The 22,372-nt window shown below is 42.2% G+C and overlaps 1 protein-coding gene across 6 annotated transcripts; it reads left to right on the top strand.

Annotated features, from left to right (window-relative positions):
- Positions 1–1,921: 1,921 nt before the first annotated feature.
- On the top strand, positions 1,922–21,479 carry LOC141752475 (uncharacterized). 6 transcript variants are annotated; one of them, XM_074610468.1, is made up of 9 exons: positions 1,922–2,041; positions 2,765–2,815; positions 3,042–3,302; positions 8,004–8,148; positions 8,329–8,431; positions 9,306–9,344; positions 9,441–9,482; positions 10,807–11,092; positions 20,294–21,479. In XM_074610468.1, exons 3-9 carry the CDS (start codon positions 3,116–3,118, stop codon positions 20,533–20,535), a joined length of 1,044 nt encoding a protein of 347 aa, XP_074466569.1. In that variant the 5' UTR covers positions 1,922–2,041; positions 2,765–2,815; positions 3,042–3,115; the 3' UTR covers positions 20,536–21,479. The 6 variants fall into 6 exon arrangements, with proteins under 6 accessions (XP_074466569.1, XP_074466565.1, XP_074466567.1 ...); XM_074610464.1 differs by having other exon boundaries at positions 3,039–3,302; XM_074610466.1 differs by having other exon boundaries at positions 2,765–2,862.
- Positions 21,480–22,372: the final 893 nt, after the last annotated feature.

Genomic DNA, 22,372 nt, shown 5'->3' with positions numbered 1-22,372 from the left:
ACATTTACAAAACCTGAGCTCATGTTTTAATGTCGCAGGACCTGGCATTATGTCAAGACATCTGTCATGCAAGTTACTACAGTATAAATTCATCATTTAAAGGAGGGAGACAGGAAAGCGTGGGTGCAGTATGTGTTATAATGTGCCAACATGCATTACTCATTACTTTTCATAGTTTGATATAACAACAACAACAACAACAACTCTAGGTAAGTCTTTTTAAAGGAACAGTGTGTAATATCTCCGGGGATCTATTAGCAGAAATGGAATACAATATTCACAACTATGTTTTCATTAGTGTATAATTACCTGAAACTAAGAATCGTTTTGTTTTCGTTAGCTTAGAATGAGCCTTTCATGTCTACATTGGGATCGGGTCCTCTTCACGGATTCTGCCATGTTGCTCCGCCATGTTTCTGCAGTAGCCCAGAACGGACAAACCAAACACTGGCTCTAGAGAGAGACTTTCACATTTTTATGTTTCCTGAAGGCCGCCGTAGTTCTCCGACACACTTGTGAAACTGCAATAATGTGAGCCGCGGAGTGCAAAACCGCGGTACCGCCAGCCGCCGTCTGACTTCCGTTGACCCTAAAGTAGTGTTATTATGGTAAGGATGGCCTCTGAGCGAGAGAACGGCATTACCACGGTTTTATACCCGGTGGCTCACGTTACCGCAGTCTTGTAAAGGGAGGAGTGAGCGGAGGGGTTTGGCAGCATCTAGTGGTGTGGTTGCAGATTGCAACCACACCACTAGATGCTGCCAAATCCTACACACTGTACCATTAAATATAAAGTCCATGTACAAAGTACAGTGCAACATTTACATCACCTGAGCTCATATTTTAATGTCAGAGTACCTGGCATTATGTCAAGACATTATGACATTATGTCAAGACATCCGTCTTGACATAATGTCAAGTATGAAGTCATCATTTCAAGGAAGGAGAAAGGAAAGCGTGGGTGCAGTATGTGTAATAATGTAACGCAACTTGCTATTTTTAATTACTCTCTTAAAAATCTGACGGGTCGCCGACAGGCCCGGCCACTATTCGATCCTTCATAGGTTATAGCAGGCTCAGTGTTAAAGCTAGAGTGAAGATACTGGTATCATATGAAATTAGAAAATCAAAGGAATCCATTGGTACCAACCATACTAGTTTGTGGAAGGACGCTAAATAACCCTCCAAACTTACGCTAAATTTTGGCAAGGAAAAACTGGCATGGCCATTTTCAAAGGGGTCCCTTGACCTCTGACCTCAAGATATGTGAATGAAAATGGGTTCTATGGGTACCCACGAGTCACCCATTTACTGACATGCCCACTTTATGATAATCACATGCAGTTTGGGGCAAGTCACAGTCAAGTCAGCACACTGACACACTTGACAGCTGTTGTTGCCTGTTGGGCTTCAGTTTGCAATGTTATGATTTGAGAATATTTTTTTTATAATAAATGCAGTACCTGTGAGGGTTTCTGGAAAATATTTGTCATTGTTTTGTGTTGTCAATTGAGTTCCAATAATAAATATATACAAACATTTGCATAAAGCAAGCATATTTGCCCACTCCCATGTTGATAAGAGTATTAAATACTTGACAAATCTCCCTTTAAGATACGACGTTAGGTAGGACCTTAATTGCAATTAGCTACGGACAATCATGTGATTAATCGCGATTAAACATTTCAATCAATTCACAGACTTAAAAAAATATGTTTAAAAGTGGGTGGACGAGCAGTGATGGCAAAAGGAGCTTGAAAGTTTAGGTTAAGGATTTTCCACCCCCTTCTTTTTTTTTTACAACTTCTTTAATGGGTGAGGTCAACTTCCTGAATTGCTCTCTTCCCCTTTTTTTAAATGAAGTGTGTGAGTGTCAGAGAGAGAGAGAGAGACAGAGAGAGAGAGAGGGAGGGAGATTATGGAATGCTGTGATGTCATCAGCCAGTCATACACACACAAAGACGAGGAGGACCCACAGGCGCTCTGACTCTCTCAGCTTAGTTAGCTTACACTGGTGTGGAGCGGCTGTCTACATCCCACTGTGAGTACTCCAGCTAATTCTAACCTTCTCTTACAACTCCCTCTTGTTTTGTACCACTTACTTGCTTTCCCTTTTCCCCGGGTTTCCTTCTCTGCACCCTTCAACGTGTTTAGTAGGCACATCTGTATTCCACCACTGTGATAGTTCTCAGTCTGAGACAAGCTTTCTTTCCCTCCAAGTGCTGCCTATGTGGTAGCCATTGTTTAACTACCCACTGTGATTGGAGGAGTCCATTGCAATCCCCTTGTTAGAGAAACCGGCTCATGCTGTCCTGGGCTATGACCCCATTGTTGTTGTTTTTTTTGTCTTACAACCAGATCCTGACATTGTTAAAATGGAGCCGCTATCTCGTGGGAGTTAAGGGGAGAAAGGAACATGGGTTTGGGAAGGGATGTGTGGTGGGGAAGGGGAGGAGGAGGGAAGGTGGGTCACTGATGACAGAAACAGTCCCATTCCTTTGGAATCTCCTCCCATTCTGGGCTACAGCCTCTCTGTCAGTTTAGAAACAGGGTTTGGGCTCTTCCGTATTCATGAAGGGAGGGACAAGATAGCTGACTGAAAGAGACTTTCCAAAGGAATGACGAAAGTTTCTGAAAGCGACAAAGGTGGAATCAAGAAATAAATAGGACATTGAGAAACATGTATGTATGTATGTATGTATGTATGTTAGGCACATACACAACATAATCCTCCAAATGATCAACTGTTTTCTTTTTCTTGTAGATTGTCCCAATGATTACCTACAACGACAAAGGAAGCTGACATCTTAGCGAGGTGGGGAAACTGTCAGCACAACACAGGAAGGGAACAGGATTATGTGTGTGAGTGTGTGAGATTGTACTTTATGTACACAAGCGTGTATGAGGATGAGCATGCGCCGTGATTCATGAAGAAGAGTTCCTGTGGGTAAATGAGAGTGATTTTAGGATAAGGAAGCTGTGAAAAAGTCTGCTTCTGATGACATGAGACTATAAACCAACGCTGTGTCCACCTCAAGAAGCTGCTGGACAAACGGCAGCGCCCCCTACCTCCGACAGCTCGGCCAGGTGGCACCAGGTTGACCCAGCCGCCAACATGCTGCAGCAGATTTTACAGGACATGTTCATCGACCCTGATGTGCTGAACGCTCTCAATGACGACCAGAAGAAGACTCTGTTCCTGAAAATGCGGCAGGAGCAGGTGCGGCGCTGGAAAGAACGGGAGGAGAAAGTGGAGAGAGAAGAGGTGGACGCTGAGTGCAAGCGGACAAAGCCAAAAAAAGGTAACGCATCAACACCACTACCACCTCACCTTTGTGAACTTCCTGTTTATCTACCGCAAAAGGGTGCAGCTACAAGTTTTTCAAGCATACTGACCATCACACTTTTAAACAAATCTTTTGACAGAAACCCATCTGTCCCCCTTTTAAGGATGAATTAACTGACAGAGATTTACAAAACACTGCAGAAGCACATGTGCATTGGTTGTGACAAACATCTTATATTGCTGGATGTACTGTCGCTGTTCCCTGTCACCTCAACAGCCGGGCACGGCGTCTACCTGAAGTCCATTTGGCAAGTTTAAAGTTTCCCGGAACACAAACTCAAGCTAAAAAACACCAGCTGCTCCACATTAACGCGCCTGTAACGCAGCATGATATACAGACAGAAACCAAAGAGCATTTGTACTTCACCAACACGTAGTTCTATTTATAACTGAAGTCCTAAACAATTACAGCAGATTAATGATGTCGGTGAATTCATGTTGACATCGCACTCGCAGATGATGTTAACATTTACACAAGCAAAGTAAAGTAGATGTTACTGTAAGAGGTTGTATTGATTGCTATCGTGATAGATATTTACATCACGGCGAATGCAAAGCATGTGGCAGTGTGCTTACGCGTTCACACGCACATATTTTGCTCTCGGGCTCTCGCTTAGATCATTTTGTTCCCAGTCACACCACTCAACGTCAGCCTAGAAGAACATTCACTGGGTCAGAGGTGTCGCACTTGATAGAAACTAGATAGATGGACAGAGATGACGAGAAACAAATGTCCGCGAGGGAGTACATGCACAGGCAGCGTGAACGGTAAATGGGTTTATCAGGAACTGGCTTCTTCACAAAAGTGACAGTCGGAGTAAACAGTATAAACGCTGCAATCAAACAAAACAAAACAAAACAACCAGAAACTCAGGAGGCAACAAGTCTGTCCTCAAACCGGTTTGACACATAGTGCAGAATCTTGCCTGTCTGCATTTTCTCTTTAGTGGTAGCAAGTACTAGTGTGACACACGTGTGGTGTAATTACTCCAACAAAACAAATTGTTCTATTTTTATATTCTTACTGTAGATGACAAAGCAATCTACAAAAGGTTTGGAAGTAAATGCTGAAAACACACTCGAATATGACTTAAAGCTAATTACCATCACAGTGCATTAACTCTGATTGACATAGTAATGTGATCCGTCTTGTCTTGGCTAATAACAAAGCACTTCCTATCAACTGTGGTGCAGAGTGAGAGAACAGTGCTCTTTCTATCTCTTAATGCCCAACGCAGCTGTCCTTCCTTATAGGAGGCTGGATGGAGGCTGAAGGCTGAGATCACATGGTCACACAGCGCTGAGAGGAAATGGTGGATAGTTCGTGTTTCTGTGTAAAAATAGGAAGTGAGTCAAGACTCGATCCTTCGAACAATTAGCAGGGAGAGAAACAGGAAACGCGCAGGAAATGTATGTGTGTTGAAAAACAAAGAGAGAGTTTGGATATGATCTGCATGGCCTTGTGGGAGAGCTCATACTGTATGCACAGAATGAAGCCGGCTGATGTTAACAGTTTCTGCCTGTAGCCTTTCTTCGATCATGGGACTTTTTGCTGTGGTTGGCTCTCTGGTAATTTGTGTTTATGTACTCTGACTCATGACTCTATGTGCTGGTGTGTTTCTGTGCACGTGTTCATGTTGCAAACTGGTGACATTCAAATGAGGCAGAGACATGGTTCAATGTAGAGTTTCTGTAACTACATTTTTTTTCAGATAAGTTACCTTGTCTTTGTTTTTAAAGCTGCATTTGCAAGTTTCTGGGCAACTGTCAATCACTGCTCGTGAAGCCCACGAACTCCAATCAAACTCGGTAGCGATGATCAAATATGAATCAATATTCTGTTACTGTAATGCCTATTTCTCAACTCAAATGTTTTCAGAAACATCTTGTAGTGTATTGTTTAGCTGTAAAATGAGAATGTTTGTGACCCGGCAGCCATGTTGAGATCAGTTGAGGAAATACCAGGCACCGCCCACCAGCCGGAGCAAACTTTCTAATTTTACAGCGAAACAGTACACTAAAAGATGATTCTGAAAACATTTGTGGCAAGAAATAGGCATTACAGTAACAGAATATTAATTCATATTTGATCAGCGCTGCCTAGTTTGACAGTTTGATCGGAGTTTGCGAGTTTCACGGGCAGTGATTGACCGCTGCTGTAGAGACTGCTCAGCTCTGATTGGTTGTCTTCCTTCAGCGCTGTGAAATCTTGCAGATGCCTTTAGGAGCACTAGGAGGAGGCAGAGGAACATGATTTTATTCAGATTACTTGTCTCATGCACTACTGTCAGGAGATAGTGACCGTTTTATAAAACAACTTCTTTTTTTTTATCATATTTGCTCAAAGTTACAAACTTCAGCTTTAAGAAAAGGGAAAAGTACATTTGAAATTGTGTTTTAACACTGTCTATTACAGTAGGACATATGCCAACACATTAATCCTCTAAATATCCCTTTACTCAGGATTCATCTCAACTGCATCTGACCAAAGGTGTTGTTGTTGTAGCTGTCAGATTGGCCCTATAACTTGTTTACCTAGGTATGTGTTGTCATAATGATCATCGTCACAGTCATGTGCCCTGCGACGACGCAATCCACAGGGCAGGCTGGCAAAACCAGTTCACTGTGAAAGTATGTTATCCTGTTCTCAACCCAACAAGCTCTCACCCTCGTCACCGACGTCAGCTGGTTTGTCTCTATTAAGTAACTTCTCTCCCAAACATTAGTCACAAAGCAGTAACTGCATGTAGTGATAGTGTGTGTGCCCTATCGTGACTCAATGTCCTCACAAAGATACACAATAAGTAACACCAGATCTCATGTATTGATATTTTAGGGTTAGCAATTGGGTTTTTAAAAGTTGGTTTCACGTCAGAATTAGTTCAGATTATAAGGAATGAAAACAGTAAATTGAAGGTCCTCACAAGTATATTTATACATAAGCGAGGGCAGGGTCTGTCCCCTGTCAACTCTGCTTAAATCATCTATATTATATGAAGATCCTGTCTCATGTATTTGTGGTCTGCTGCTTGGAGCCCACCAGCTGTTGCTGCTGTCTGTCTAGAAACTAAAACAGCAGCCTCAGTTTATCAAATCCCCTGGTGATGAGAGCTGCGACTGATTATCTGAGAGATCTGGAATATTCATCTGTAGTATTTCAAGATAAATCATGACTGGGGTTTCAAAATCCTGAAAAGGTCAGATAAAGTAGCAATGCTTTTGTAAACATTTTGATCAAACTGAGCAATGACTGAAAAGCACACATTACTGTTATCAGGCCATTGTGTGTTATCGCTCGCTATAAGCATTATAGATGTGGGTCAATATGTTTTGAACACAAACAGAAAGGCTTCTTTAAGGTTTAGGCAACAAAACCATTTTGTAAAGGTCGTGTTTTGGCTAAGATACCGACGTTTCAAAAGTGAAAGTGAAACTTAACGCTTGTGAACACAAAGACAACTACACGTTGTTGGTGTCACAACCTTGTGTTTTGTGTCCCATCATCACCCCCGACCTCCACCCCATATGGCATTTCCTGCTGTCTATACTACAGCGCCTCACTTCCGCTTTTGCGCCTGTCATAATTACTATGGTCGCTAGAGGTCGCTGTCGTCTTCTTTTATTCCTTCTTTCGGTGATCGACCATGTGAATAGATGACAAAAGCTACTATTGGGTGTAGCAGGACCCTACTTACCCACATCTATGGAGCTTATAGCGACTGATAACAACCCATTTAATGACCTGATAATGGCTGGATTTTCTTTCCTTTAAAAATATTGTGGTTTCACTTTTTTGTTTCTTCAATCTTTCTTTGAGTAAAGGATCTTTGCATATTTACTAGGGCTGTCAATCGATTAAAATATTTCATCGTGATTAATCGCATGATTGTCCATAGTTAATTGCGATTAATCGCAAATTAATCGCATGTTTTTTATCTGTTCAGAATGTACCATAAAGGGAGATTTGTCAAGTAGTTAATACTCTTATCAACATGGGAGTGGGCAAATCTGCTTGCTTTATGCAAATGTATGTATATATTTATTATTGGAAATCAATTAACAACACAAAGCAAGGACAAATATTGTCCAGAAACCCTCACAGGTACTGCATTTAGCATAAAAAAATATATGATCAAATCATAACATGGCAAACACAAGCCCAACAGGCAACAACAGCTGTCAGTGTGCTGACTTGACTTCGACTTGCCTCACACTGCGTGTGATTATCATAAAGTTGGCATGTCTGTAAAGGGGAGACTCGTGGATAGAACCCATTTTCATTCACATATCGTGAGGTCAGGGGACCCCTTTAAAAATGGCCATGACAGTTTTTCCTCGCCAAAATTTAGCTTAAGTTTGGAGCGATATTTAATGTCCTTCACTTCACACAAGCTGGTATGACATGGTTGGTACCAATGGATTCCTTAGGTTTTCTAGTTTCATATGATGCCAGTGTCTTCACTCTAGCTTGAAAATGAGCCCGTTGCAACCTAAAAATCGCAAGTTAAAGAAATTAGTGGCGTTAAAACAAATTTGTGTTGACGAGTTATCACATTAACTTTGACAGCCATAATATTGACATTTATAAAGATTTCCATGCTCAGTGTTTCAATAGCCAACTAACTCTTTTTTGTGTGTGTTTGTGTGTTTCCTTCAGCCAACAGCAAGAATGTGAGCTGGCTGCTCGGCCGGGACGGAGATGTGGCAGTCATTGTGATCGGGGAGGTGGATGAGCTGAGCTCAAAATTCATCTGCTCAGGATTTGGAGAAAAGAAGACGCCGAGTCTCCAGAACAACGCACAGTAATATACTTTTGTAATAATATAACACAGACAGTGTTATTTGTTTGATTATAGGCAGGGAACATCATGTTTCAGTGTTGTTATCAGTGCTATCAGTGGGTTGTCAGGGGTTTTTGCTGTAAATTAATCTTGATATGGCATTTTTAAAGATAAGAGATATGACTTGATTTTGTTTTGCAGACATCAAACCATCTTCAAAAGCAGAAACACCACAGAACCTGTAAGAACCGAGAGAGAGATCCTTTCTACTAAAGCACAACCTGGAATTTCACTGAATTTAAAGGTGTGTTTGTCTGTCTGTGGCCCTGAGAAACACAGCCATGATGTCTTTATGTCATTATGATTCTCAAGCTGGGAAAAATGATGATTTCATACCCACTTTTCAGTTTCAGTTCATGTGAAATGACTTCTGGCCTCCTTATTATTCGATCAAACAAAACATCCTAATAAAGAAAAAAAACATTATTTGGTTGAACTATTTTACCACTCTGTATATGAATGTAAAGATATAAACATACTGAAAATAAAATAGATATAAAAAGATTGAGATTCACCAATACCAAAGTCCTTTTTGTCTCATCCCCTCAATTCAAAACTATTAATTAGGCTTCTGAGCAGAGCTGCTGAAAGTCAATCCTCCCCATTAAAAAATAATATGGACTTATTAATTTGAGACTCTATTTTGTGTCAAAATAAGCACTCACTGTGCATAATTTCCTGGTTGGTGATATTGTGTGTGTGCATTTGGCGGTGTGTGAGCTGTTGATTTTGGAGTTGGAAGAGGTAGGGGTGGTGGAGGAGGGCGAGCTCCTTTTTTCACGCTCTCTTAAAAAGAGATTTGCTGTGTTGTCATGGCAACCGTGCACACACTGAGCCAGAGCGAGCCGGGGTCTCATCTGGCCTGACCACGACGGTTCCTTTGAGCTAAAACGGCACGCTGCTGCTCACTCACTGGAAACTTGAGCATCCCAGTGATCTTCCTGCAGTCACATCACTGCACCCACTGCACACATCAGCCTACTTATCATTTGCAATATATGATTAAATCGTATAACTCTTGCTCTGTTCTTCCCCGCTCATTCAAGTACTGAACTGACTCAAAGTTAAGGAGGATGACGTGTCGCCTCTAGTATCATCTAACATGTCTCTCCCAACAGGGGAAGCTTGAGGAGACGAGCGCGTTACTCCCTCTGCCGGTGAGTGGGAACTACTGCCTGCTATAATTGAGCTCTGTGCTCTGGGGTTGCATCATGGCCTGTAACGCTCATGTAATGTCTTTGTTAAACCCACAGGTGTCAGTGAGTGAGCATTCATCACTTCCAGCAGCAGAAAAGGTATTGTGAATTCAGCTTTTTCTTTAAAGTTGCTGCAATCCAAACATTTTACTGCTCTTCGTATGCATTCTAGATGGTTTATAAAAGCAAAGAACAGTTTATGTGTCCAGTGTCATCTGCTCTGATTTTAAAACACAGTCTCACATAGGTGAGGCAAGGTGTGATTAACAATCCACTCTTCCACTCCTTGAAACGTGGCCTTAGTGTGCCTACGTGTCTTTTCATGGCACTCCCACCCTCCGTGAGCAACAGGAAATGGTGGTTAGGCCAGCTGTCCCCTCACTCCCAGCCTCTCTGCGGATCATCTTTCTCCCAGCATTCTCCCGCTCGTCTGAGCCGCCGCACCCTCGCAGCTCTCTCTCCGGGGAACAGCTGAACCGAACTGTCCTCCCACTGGCTCCATCATCGCTCCAGCCTTGGGTTGTCTGGGGAGTATATGCTCTCCATCCCTCCCCTCGCTTTATCTTCTCTTTCCGTGTTTACGTGCACGCAAATGTGTGTGTGTGCAGGTGACACGCGCCGTGAGAACAGCTGAATCACAGAGGCAAGGCAGGATTTCTGGACTGCCCTAGAACAGATGGTTGATGAACTTGATCAGGGAATTAAAACGCCAGAGATAGAGAATGCGTCAGTCGCAGATGGATGGGATTGTGGGAGAGTCTCTTGAGGTTTGGGCGCGTGAGCTCTCCTCTGTTCTCTGTTTTTTCCCTCCTCTTTGCCACAGAAGGAAAGACGTCTCTCCCTCACTTGTTATATTTATAACCAGACTCTCTACATTACAGGCCCCAACACATCTCTGGGCAGCCCATGCTGATGTGGCAACGAGCATCCACACCTTTAGGAGGTTTGGCCGGTCTGACAGCCTCCCCTTTACAAGATTCATTATTCTGTTGAATGTTTTGTTTGTAGGTAGAGTGATTTCTGGAAACAGGAAGGGGCTGGTTTGGTGCTGCAGATGTATTAGTGGCTGTTGCTAGCCCCGCTGCAGGTTTTCTCCAGTTGATTTAGAGAGGCAAGGAGTCTACCCGAGAGAGGAGGGGAGAGTGAGATTGTTGATTAAGAAGGCGTAAGATCAGGGAGGAAGATTAGCGAGGCTGCTTGATTTCCAAGTCACCTCATAATTTTCTCTCCACACACATCCTTAAACTCTTAATCAGCGGTCATAGTTCTGTGTGTTTCATTACGCCGCGTTGGAGAACTGTAATTTGGTGAATCATTTATCCAATGATTTAATCAAACATGACAGTAATTCCACTGTATGTGAATTAGCTGTCAACACTGATCGCGCTCCTCTGTCCTCTTTTTGTAACTCTTCCCTCTGCAGCACGAGTTGAAGTCAGCCAGCGCGACCGAGGAGAAGTCGGTTCCCCAGCCCTCCATCTGCTCCAGGCCTCCCGTGAGAGCTAGCCCTGTCAATGTGAGGCCAGCTTCTGCAAATGCAGCACCAGGCTCTGTCAACACGAGGCCCGGCCTCGCAAATCTGAGGCTGGCCACCGCCACCGCGCCGTCCCCTTCCCCCAGCAGCACTGTCAAAATAGACTCTGAAAGAATCAGAGGTGGCCTGCACTCACAGGGACCTCAGAAGCCCCAGGAATCACAGGGTGGGAGAGGTGAGCATGATCGGTCTGATGTCAAAAGACAGAATGACCACCTTCCTATGTGCATTAAATGAGCAGGCTGTTATCATACACCATTCATATACCTCTGAAAAGAAATGCACTGTAATTCCTATATATATCCCATGAAATCAATTCGTATTTAATCCACGTAATTGTGAACCAGGAAGTATAAATAGCAACAAATGCCGCACAGCGACGAGGTCAGGGTGGATGGGTGGGTCAAAAAACACCAGACTTTCTCCCAAGAGACCGGTGTTTGCACCCCGTGTGAAACCAGAAGTCAAAGTTGATTTATTTGTCACGTAACTTCTGTACTTAAGTATCGTCATTTAGGTAGTTAATTTAATCCAGACGTTCAGTGCGTTCCAATACCCATACTACCATACTATTTAGTATGCCAGAAAAAAATTTAGTATGTCCCAATACATGGTATGTCAAATGCAGTGTGTCAGAAATACCAGGATGTCCTACTACATCGAGTCGCATTTTGCAGTATGCAAGCCAGCATGCTTTTCTAGTTATTCTGACCCACAATCCTCTATATATATGACCAAGAGCGTCAAAGTTCAAGATGCAATGTTATGATGAAGTACAGTAGTATGCCCCAATTGTATGCGTACTGCATACAACAGTACACACTTTGTAAGGGCAGCTGCAGTACATACTAAAAGTAAAAAGAAAAAGTATGCGATTTGGAACGCACCCGTTGACTTAAGTTATGCCAATTTCCTAGTTATTTTAACGCAAACCTTAATCTTTTTCATAACCTAACTAAGCAGTTTTATTGCCTAAACCTAACCAAGTATTTCAAGCGTTGTTATTTTTTAACCAAGTTGTTTCCTGTGTAGATGGAAGTTTATTTTGAAAAAAATTTATGCATTTAACAAAAGGAAATTGACATGTGTTGCCGGACTTTCATAGGAGAATGCACGAAAAATGAGGAATAACTTTTTGTAAGATATCAAACAAACTGTTGTATAAGGGTACCTTGAAATGAGCTCATATGTTTCAAGCAATTAAGAGAAATACACAAACCGCAACATGGCTGGTGTCATGGATAAACACAGCTAAAAAAGACATCCCTGAAATTGTGATATCCATGAATCTTACTCTGTAACTTCTGTTAAGTTAGATGTTACACAATGGAGAAAAGACTGGACACAGACATGGGTTGAAAACTGAATCCACAATATTGCAACTAGCTTACACGACAGTCACCACAAGCCACCGAGCCACTGCTTCTTCTCTGTGAGCAATAATAGATGCGGAGAGCCGAGCAGAACCAGTCTGAACAAAGTTCATACTAGATAGGTTTCTCAGCGCTGCAGCACTGAAGAAGGATTTATTCCTCCAAACCTAATGTGCTCGCCAAATAGTGCCTCAGCCCGCTGGAATCTTTATGGACTGGCAGTGTAAAAAGAGGCCAGCCTAGAGGGGAAAAAAAGCTTCTGTGACTGGGATTTGTGTCATGGTATTGCATCGCCCCCACACACCTGCTCGTTTGGTACCTTCTCTATTGTCAAGGGCGCATGTTAGCAGTTAAATTGTCTATAAACACTCTAGCTTGGTTGAGGTGCATGGTCATATAGCCAGATCAAGTCTGGTGCTAGAGGACAGACTCATATAAGATGGACCACTGGTCCTCCAGAGCAATACAGGATCTGTGATTCAATGTGGGCAGAAATGAGCAACTTCATGGTCTCTAACAGACATGTTTTCTAGTAAATGGCAATATTTAACTCAATTAAACTAAAACTATTGAGTTATTCTGCATAATTAGTATGCACCCTATATTCCAAATCACAGAATAACAAACCCTGCATTCACTTTATATTAAATGGTGGATCATCAGATCATTTTACGGAAATCAAATATCTTAGTAACGCTACTTTTTTTCTCTTTTCGTCATATATTTTAGTGGATTGCACATTGTTTCGGGCATGTGAAAAGAGGCATATGAGAGTTTTTGTTGGCCTGACACTGTTGTCTGTGCTATTTGGCAGCCTTTGTCGTCATTAAACCAGTAAAAACAGGTAACTTTGTCATGCACGAAGGCGTGATGGGAAAGCGGTGGCAAAACGAACCAATTAACTGCACCCCTTACAGGCACTACATCTAAACTGTGTCTGCTATGTGGTCTGTGTTACTTGCATATCTCTGCCTTTGTCCATGCAGATGCTCATTGTGTAGATAGTAGGGATCTTTTTCTTCATAACAGATATCTTGAAAATTATTGTCACTATAAGTCTTACAGTATGTTGTGCAGATTACTTCTTGTTTGAATTATTGTTGTGATTCCCAGACTTCCTGTCTGAACACAGCACCCAATTTCATGAATTGACCAAACACTCATTCAACATACAGTGACCCAGTTATTTTGAAAAAATGGGTAGGGTGAAGTTAGCACCATCCAGTGGAAAACAGTGAGACTGTAGAGGGAAAAAGTCCAGTTGGAAAGAAAACCTGATCTCCATAAGGTCCCTCTGCTGGAAAAATGTTCATCCTACAGCACATTCACATGGCAATTCTTCCTGGAGGTTATTGTAGTTGAGTTTTTTCAGAAAAGCTTAAAAACTTTTTCAGTATTTGGATATTTTGTGGCAGAGTTGAAAGGCATCACTCAGATTAAGAGTCAAAACGGTCATTTTACATGGCTCATAAATAATAAAAAAAACGAACAAAATTAAATATATATAGCATCACTGGTCCAGCTGCAAGAACATTTTTTCTTATTCCTTTGAACACTGAATAAGATGGATTGTAATTTTAAATTAACCGAGTCAAATTCTGTCAGTAGATCATTTCCCTCAGAAAAACACACCACGACAGCTTCCATGTTTTCTAGCATTTCTTAAAGACAGCTGAATGGGGGGAGATAACAATCCTAAAACTTATTTGTTCTCCCTCTCTTTAGTGTCTTGTTTATTTTGAATGTTCCTGGCAGTTTATTGTAGATTTTGGAGGACTGGCAAATCTCTCCAAAAGCCAGACACAAGAGAGCTAACAAGCTCTTAATATTGTCACCAAGAGGCAGAATCCTGGAAGTACTTATGAAATCGCGTTTGACATTATTGACTGAACATAGAATATCATAAGCAAATAGTGAATTTGTGCAGCGAGCTCAGTGCATTTTATCAACTGGATCAGGAACAGTTTCACAGAACACTATTGACTAAAACCTGGACAGAAAGAAGAAACCATAAGATACAATTCCAATGAATCATGGTTGCACAGGCGTGTTTGGTGGCTGGATATGAGACCAGTGGGCAATGCCCGGGCAGCGAATAACATACAAATGAAGGAAAAAAGGGAAAAGAAAGGGAAAGGAACAGCTGGTGTGGTGGGAGTTGAGGTGGGCTGAACACAGTGCTGAATAAATGTGTCTCGAATGTGGACAAAAAAATACTGACAGAGTGTCTGTCCTTGACAATGGCAGGAAGATCGTTCCAAAGGGGAGGAGGAGGCCGATTAGGATAAGGCTCATGCCTCAGCTGTTTTCTTTTGAATGTGGGTAATGACAAGGATTCCTGCATCCTGTGAGCAGAGACTGTGGCCCACACAGCGGTCGGAGAAGATGCACTTAATAATCTGCTTTGGTGACACTCATTTGTACAAGTGCCCACTGGAGCTGGACTAAACTTAGTCGGACCTCCAGAGAACAACACTTGAGAATTCAAGTGAGATCGAATACCATAACAAAAACGAGTAATGCTTTAATTAAACAAGAGAGGACAGAATAACAAAGTTGGGAATATTGTCGAGATATAGCTGTCAAATGTCAGGAAAGAGTTAAGACGGTTTTTGAAGGTTAGGGGATGGAATAAGGTTTTAATTTTTATCTGCAGTGATTTACTTTATTTTGTCTGAAATACAGGATTCAAGATATCTTATCTTAAAAATGATTTACTTTTAAAATTATTATTATTATTATTATTATTATTATTATTATTATTTAGGACTGTCAATCAATTAAAATATTTAATCATGATTAATCGCATGATTGTCCATCAATCCAGATTAATCACAAATTAATCACACATTTTTTATCTGTTCAAAATGTACCTTAAGGGGAAATTTGTCAAGTATTTGATACTCTTATCAACATGGAAGTGGGCACATATGCCACTTTATGCAAATGTATGTATATATTTATTATTGGAAATCAATTAACAACACAAAACAATGACACACATTGCCCAGAAACCCTCACAGGCACTGCATTTAGCATAAAAAATATGCTCAAATCACAACATGGCAAACTCAAGTCCAGGCAACAACAGCTGTCAGTGTGTCAGTGTGTCAGTGTGCTGACTTGACTATGACTTGCCCCAAACTGCATGTGATTATCATAAAGTGGGCATGTCTGTAAAGGGGAGACTCGTGGGTACCCATAGAACCCATTTTCATTCACATATCTTGAGGGCAGAGGTCAAGAAACTTTGGAGCGTTATTAAACCTCCTTCGCAACAAGCTAGAATGACATGGTTGGTACCAATGGTTTCCTTAGGTCTAGCTTCACATGATACCCATATGAGCCCACTACAACCTCTGAAAGATCGATTGCATTAATGCGTTAAAGAAATTAGTGGCTTTAAAACAAATTTGCCTTAACAAGTTATTATTAAATTAACTTTGACAGCCCTATTATTATTATTATTACTATTATCATTATTATTATTATCATTATTATAATAAAATAGTAAAAAATAATAACAGTGGAAAACATTTTAAAACAATGCCATTTTAGCAGAACCAGTGTTTATATATGTAGTGCAAATTATTTTCTAATTACTAATCCCTCTTTCTCACCATTGTTCTCTTCAGTGTCTATTACCTGAAGCATTTACTGTGCTGTCAATGTCACAAGAGGACCTATTTTTCTGCAAACGGCAATGATCAGTGTCCTCCCTCAGCAGGAAACATAACTGTTTTGGTCCAAAAGTGTATAAAATCTGGGTGAAAATGTGTTTAAACCAATCTACTCCTTCAAAAAAAGTATTTTTCCTTTAAAATCTGTAAAAGAAAAGCTGAAAATTATGAGGCAAACTGATAACCCAATGCTATGTTTAAAGCAATGTGTCATCTGCATAAAAACGAAAGTGAAGGGGCATATTATAGGTAACATTTCAGATAATAGGGGGAGCGTGTAAGTGTGTGAAGGTGTGTATGCGTCATGTGATTTTAGCATATATGAAGCATGAAAGTGTATCAATCTCCAGCAGCTGGCGGTATGCGTTCATACGCGTGTGTTCGTGTTTATAAACCCCTCTCTGTCTGTCGGTCGGCTTTCCTCTCCTCTCTCTTCACCTTCAGAGGGAAGGACACACATTCCAGCGCTGCTTCCCGACTCTAGCCCTGGGCGACGCTCAGCCAGAGCTGATAAGTGACAGGGGCCCCAGCCCCCACACGGGAGGGCCACCCCCCCTCGCTTCACACACACACCACATCTCCTCCCTGCCCTTCAGTCCACAGACATGCTGCTCGGGAATTCTGCCCTCTGCCCCACTACTGCCCCCCGCCTCCTCATCCTCCACCCCCACCCTCGACCCCCCCCCCCCCCTCCCCTCTCTTTCTGCCAGCGACGTGGAGGTCTTTAAAGAGATAGATTGGTCTTTAATTTTTGTGCTAGCCTGGTCAGTGACACCGCTTCCCGCCCCCTCCTCTTTGTCCTCCCTGTACATTTACGAGCTGGACGGAGATGTGAGGAGTGGCGTTCGGAAAGCTCAAATGGGAGATTAATCAATCTGGACGAGTGATTTAATGCAGAGATTCTCTTTCATTTTAATAGGTGTTTTCGCAGGTAGCTTTAATGACTGTTTCTGCTGACGGGGCTGAGAGTGCAGCTGCTGGGGAGAGTTTCAGGCAGAAAGGCTTGGGGTTTGATCATTTTTTTTTTTAGGTGTGTTACGACAGGTTAGTCAGGTTACCTGTGGGAGGGTATTAGCGTTTTGGTTCAAGAAATACTCTCAAAATATGTATATTATTTCTTTACAACAGCCCAGTAACCCTCTCTTTCTCTTTCTATCTTGCCGTCTCTCTATTAAGCATTCCACTCAGACCTGCACCGAGGCTCTGAGCTCAAAAAACTCTCCGACCACGGGTGTGTATGTGCGTATCCGTGTGTGCTCGGTGCGTGCCTGAATGTGTGTCAGCCTCAATTGCTGGAGCCTATCCAAGGTTTCCGTGGTGACCACACAACACAACGAGACAATCAGAGGCAAGCCCACGCAGCGCGGCGAGAGGACATTAACACAGGAACTGCGGGTCAGGGGGCAGAGGAAGGCAGGGCAAGACAGGGGGAGAGGAAGATGAAGAGGAAGGTGGAGGGAGGTGTTAGAGCCACAGGGAGGAGGGGGGGGGGGGGGGGGGGGAGGGGAGAGAGAGAGAGAGAGAGCAAACAACAATAAACAATAACACAAGCTTAAAGGCAACTTTAGGTCTCCCACTCTCATGCCTGCAAGACATCAAGAGCTTTAAAGGCTCCCCGGCCCCGGGAGTGCCTGTGTGGTTTTGGCTGTACCCCACCTCTCTGTGTGTGTGTGTGTGTGTGTGTGTGTGTGTGTGTGTGTGTGTGTGCGTGTGTGTGTGTGTGTGTGTGTGTGTGTCGTGGTGTTAGTCAGAGATGGCTGCATGCGTGACTGAATCCATGAGCAGGAGGGCTGTGCATGTTTATGTGTGTGTGAGCATGCACGGACCTGAGTGTAACATGAGAACGTGCGTGTGTCTTTTGAAATTCAACGGTTAGAAACTGTGTGTACGCTTGTGCACATTTTCACTTTATTTTGTGTGTGTGTGTGTGTGTGTGTGTGTGTGTGTGTGTGTGTGTGTGTGTGTGTGTCTGTGTGTGTGTGCAAGCTTGTGTGCGTCTGCAGCCGTGCACGCGGACGCTCTCACATATCTCTGTCCCCCCGGGGATGACGCTAAAAATATGTGGCTCCTCAAGCCTTCTGGTGTCTGAGCAGCGTCTGTCTGCTCTCCATTGCCGTCCCTGTGGCCCTCCCTCCCCTCCGTTACTCCTGTTCCCTCCATTCCTCCCTCAATTACACCCTCTTCCAAACACAGTACCTCAGCACACACACACCAACTACACCCAGCTGTGTCCCTACACTTCCACCGAGGATGACCTCTGCTCAGCCAGAGTGGGATAAAGGGAGGCGAATGAAAAGGAGAATAAAGCAGGTAGAAAAGAGTGAGGGAAAAAATGTAGTCGCCGTATTTGGAGAGAGGAAATTATCAGGTAGTGTGGCAAGACTGGATTCCTGCTTTTGCTACAATAGCATACATGTGTTGAATGTGTGAATCTAATTGTTTATGGGTTTAAACTGATTTTCACCTGGATTTTATGTTCTCATGCTCCCAAAAGGTGTTGCATTTCCAGCTGCAATGAGACACTGACCGCTGTAGTTTACAGTAAACAAGGTCCCCTTGAGACACAGCCCAGAAAATTGTCCTATAACAAGCCTACACAATAAAGAGGAAAAAAGGAGAAAATGCAAATTAAGCAATGATTATCTACTAAAATCCCTCTAAGGAATTTTAGAAAATGTTTATTTCAGGATTTTATGGCAGATGCAGAGTGTAGCACTTAAAGCAGAGGTAGGTAGAATTGGAACAAATCTGATTAAAAAAAGTTATTTTTATAAAACGGTCAATATATCCTGACAGTAGTGCATGAGACAGGTAATCTGAAAAAACTCATGTGCCTCTGTGTCCTCCGGTGCTCCTAATGGCATCTGCAAGATTTCACAGACCGGAGGAAAACAACCAATCAGAGCCGAGCTGGAGCCTGCCGTCTCTGAGCAGCTGTCAATCACTCGCGAACTCCGATCAAACGGTCAAACTAGGCAGTGCTGATCAAATATGAATCAATATTCTGTTACTGTGATGCCTATTTCTCGCCTCAAATGTTTTCAGAAACATCTTGTAAAAAATTTGTGAGCCGGCAGCCATGTTGAGACCAGTTGAGGAAATACCAAGCAACAGCCAATAGGAATGCTCAATGGGAACGCTCTGAAATGACTTGTGATTGGCCAAAGTCTCCTGTCATAGGCTAGATTTATTAAAGGCTGAAAACAGAGCCATGAGGAGGTGCAAAAGTCTAGTTTTCTCTCAGAGCACTTGAATGCAATATGCTTAAAGGTTATTATGGATTTTTTTCCAAATGATGCCAAAATATACTGCCTACTGCAGGTTTAAAGAGGACCTAATATGCTTTTGTGCTTTTTCCCTTTCCTCTATTATGTTATATAGTTTTTTGTTCATGTGAAAGGTCTGCAAAGTTATAAAGCCCAAAGTCCAGGCCAAAGGGAGTTACTGTCCCCCACAGAAACACTGCTCCTGAACACCCTGAAACGGCTTGATTGAAGTCCCGCCTTTTCTTCTGTAACGTGGTGATGTCACCAAGTAACACATTTGCATAACACCTGCCTAGCGTCTAGTTTGGCACGTCCTCAAACAAAGGCAGGAGCTCAAACAGAGTGTTTCAGACAGAGGGTATGAGAAAGTAGAGTTTTTTGAACATTAAAGCATGTAAATAGTTTCTAGTAGAAACCTAAAATACAAGTATGCACCTGAAAATAAACATAATATGACCTCTTTAAAAAAACAACAACTGCAAATTCAGTTTACGGAAAAAAGCTTTAAATGAAGTTTAATTGTCAGCAAAATTCTAAATATACGCTCCAAATTCCAAATAATTTTTAGATTTGTTGTAGTTTTTTGAAATACTAACCCAAAAATAACTAGAGACCATCTTGTGATGGGCTCACACCAGCTGCAACGCCAAATCGAACCAGGGGCGTAAAGGGGGAGGGCCAATGCCCCGTTTCCCACTTCCTACCCCCTCTCTTGAACCTCTGCCTTCATTTTGATTTCAACTACACAGCTGTAAAGTTTCGTAACTCCATCTTGCACAGTTGTGATGCTATCACGGTGACAACATCTGTCCACAGACAGACTAACAGAAATATAAACATCTGGCAAAGTACTCAAAACCACCTCTGTGGTAGTTCCTGCTACAGTAGGTGTGTCCAGGAGCACAATTTGCCATGATGACACACACAGACTCACAATGTGAAAACAATACCAGCATCGCTGTCACAGCTGGTAAAGAATCAAAATTAATCACCCCTCTGTGTGGTTGTCACCCATATGTTACAGCTCTTAAGGAAATCTGACCCTCTCTTTTTTCAGATATCGTTGGATCAGAAGCGTCTCGGAGGGCTGCCTCGGAGGAGGCTGGGTCATCAGGGAGCGCACCAACCAGCGCAGGGCGTGGCCGGGTGGCTCAGCTGATGAAAACCTTCAGCGCTGAAAGCACTACAACCCCCACACAGACCACCTCTCGCGGCATCAAGCCTGCTCTCCCCAACAAGCCCAGTCTCCCCACCAAGCCTAGCCACTTGCGTCTAACGACAACACCTACTGTCAGGTAATCCGCACACGCTGACGCACAGATGCCCACCCACCTTCACGCATCCCAGCGGTTCAAATAGAGCCACACTGAACAATGTCGGACCCCTAATATTTAGCCTCAGCCAGTGGGTTAATGGAATGGAGAACTCCGAAGGCGAGAAAGACGAAAATGGTAATGTTGCTATCACTCCCAAAGCACAGCAATGGAAATGCTTGAATGTAATGGTTTTATTTTTGGATGCTGCAGTACTGTAAACACTCTTTGTGGGAAAGAAATTCCAAAGCAATCGATTGCAATGTATATGTATTTTTCCAGGGAATTGATGACTATCATCGCATGTATTCACTTGATGTTGATGCTTTCCACTTTGTGTAACATGTGGGAAAACACATGTTTTCTTGTCCAAATCACAAACCCTAAACACACAATATTGTTTACTTACCAATGACATTATTTTTGATCACTTATGAGACAGTTTGCATGAGCTCCTATGCAGACACAGGACAAAAGAATGGGCATGTGCAGGCATAATGGGGTGGAATAAGGCACAGTGGGGTCCTCCTTCATCTCGCTGTCTCCTCCTTTGGAATACTGTAGGGTTGTTTATTTGTCACAATGCAATGTACGTCTCCCTCTGCCACCTGGCAGGAGCCTCACTGCGACCTGTTGTGGACCAATGACAGTGCCAAACGCATCATCTGTCACTCCCAGTGGATCAAGTTAGACAGTCGCTGCCAAATAATCCGGCTCTGTGTTACTCTTCTGCAATATTTTCAGTACAATTTTAGAGATGTGTGTTTATAAATATTTTTTTTTTTTACATTTTCTATAGGGAGAAAGATGTTTTGTAATTGGATATTTAACATTGCTGCGATGCTCACTTGTAAAATGAGAGACATTTTTATCTTCGACGTCAAGCTTGTATGGTGCAATCAAAGAAACAATAAAATTGTGTAACTTGTACACCTTGTATCCTAAAAGTCTTCTTTTGTTGTGTATATTTTAGGGCTGTCTTTCGATTAAAATATTTAATCGCGATTAATCGCATGATTATCCATAGTTAATTGTGATTAAATGCAAATTAATCACTTTTTTATATGTTCCAAAATGTTCCTTAAAGGAAGATTTGTCCAGTATTTAATACTCTTATCAAGTGGACAAATATGCTGTTTTATGCAAATGTCTGTATATATTTATTATTGGAAATCAATTAACAACACAAAACAATGATAAATATTGTCCAGAAACCCTCACAGGTACTGCATTTGGCATAAAAAATATGCTCAAATCATAACATGGCAAACTCAAGCCCAACAGGCAACAACAGCTGTCAGTGTGTCAGTGTGCTGACTTGAATATGACTTGCCCCAAACTGCATGTGATTATCATAAAGTGGGCATGTCTGTAAAGGGGAGACTCGTGGGTACCCATAGAACCCATTTTCATCTACATATCTTGAGGTCAGAGGTCAAGGGACCCCTTTGAAAATGGCCATGCCAGTTTTTCCTTGCCAAAATTTAGCGTAGATTTGGAGTATTATTTAGCCTCCTTTGCGACAAGCTAATATGACATGGTTGGTACCAATGGATCCCTTTGATTTTTCTAGTTTCATATGATGCAAGGATCCTATAGCTTTAAAACTGAGCCCGCTACGACATCTGAAAAATTGTTTGTGTTAATGCGTTTAAAAAATGAATGGCGTTAAAATGAATTTGCGTTAACGCGTCATTATCGCATTAACTTTGACAGCCCTGGTAGTTTTTTTTTTTTATTTCTGTGTCACTCTCTCCCACTCTCTTGGTTTAAGTAGCTAACTTCTATCCTCATAATTCCATACTGATATAAAACTTATTTAT

The sequence above is a fragment of the Sebastes fasciatus genome, chromosome 16, assembly GCF_043250625.1.
Source record: "Sebastes fasciatus isolate fSebFas1 chromosome 16, fSebFas1.pri, whole genome shotgun sequence".
Lineage (NCBI taxonomy): Eukaryota > Metazoa > Chordata > Actinopteri > Perciformes > Sebastidae > Sebastes > Sebastes fasciatus.
Note: the sequence above shows the minus strand (reverse complement) of the source record. Positions and strands in the feature narration are given on the sequence as shown.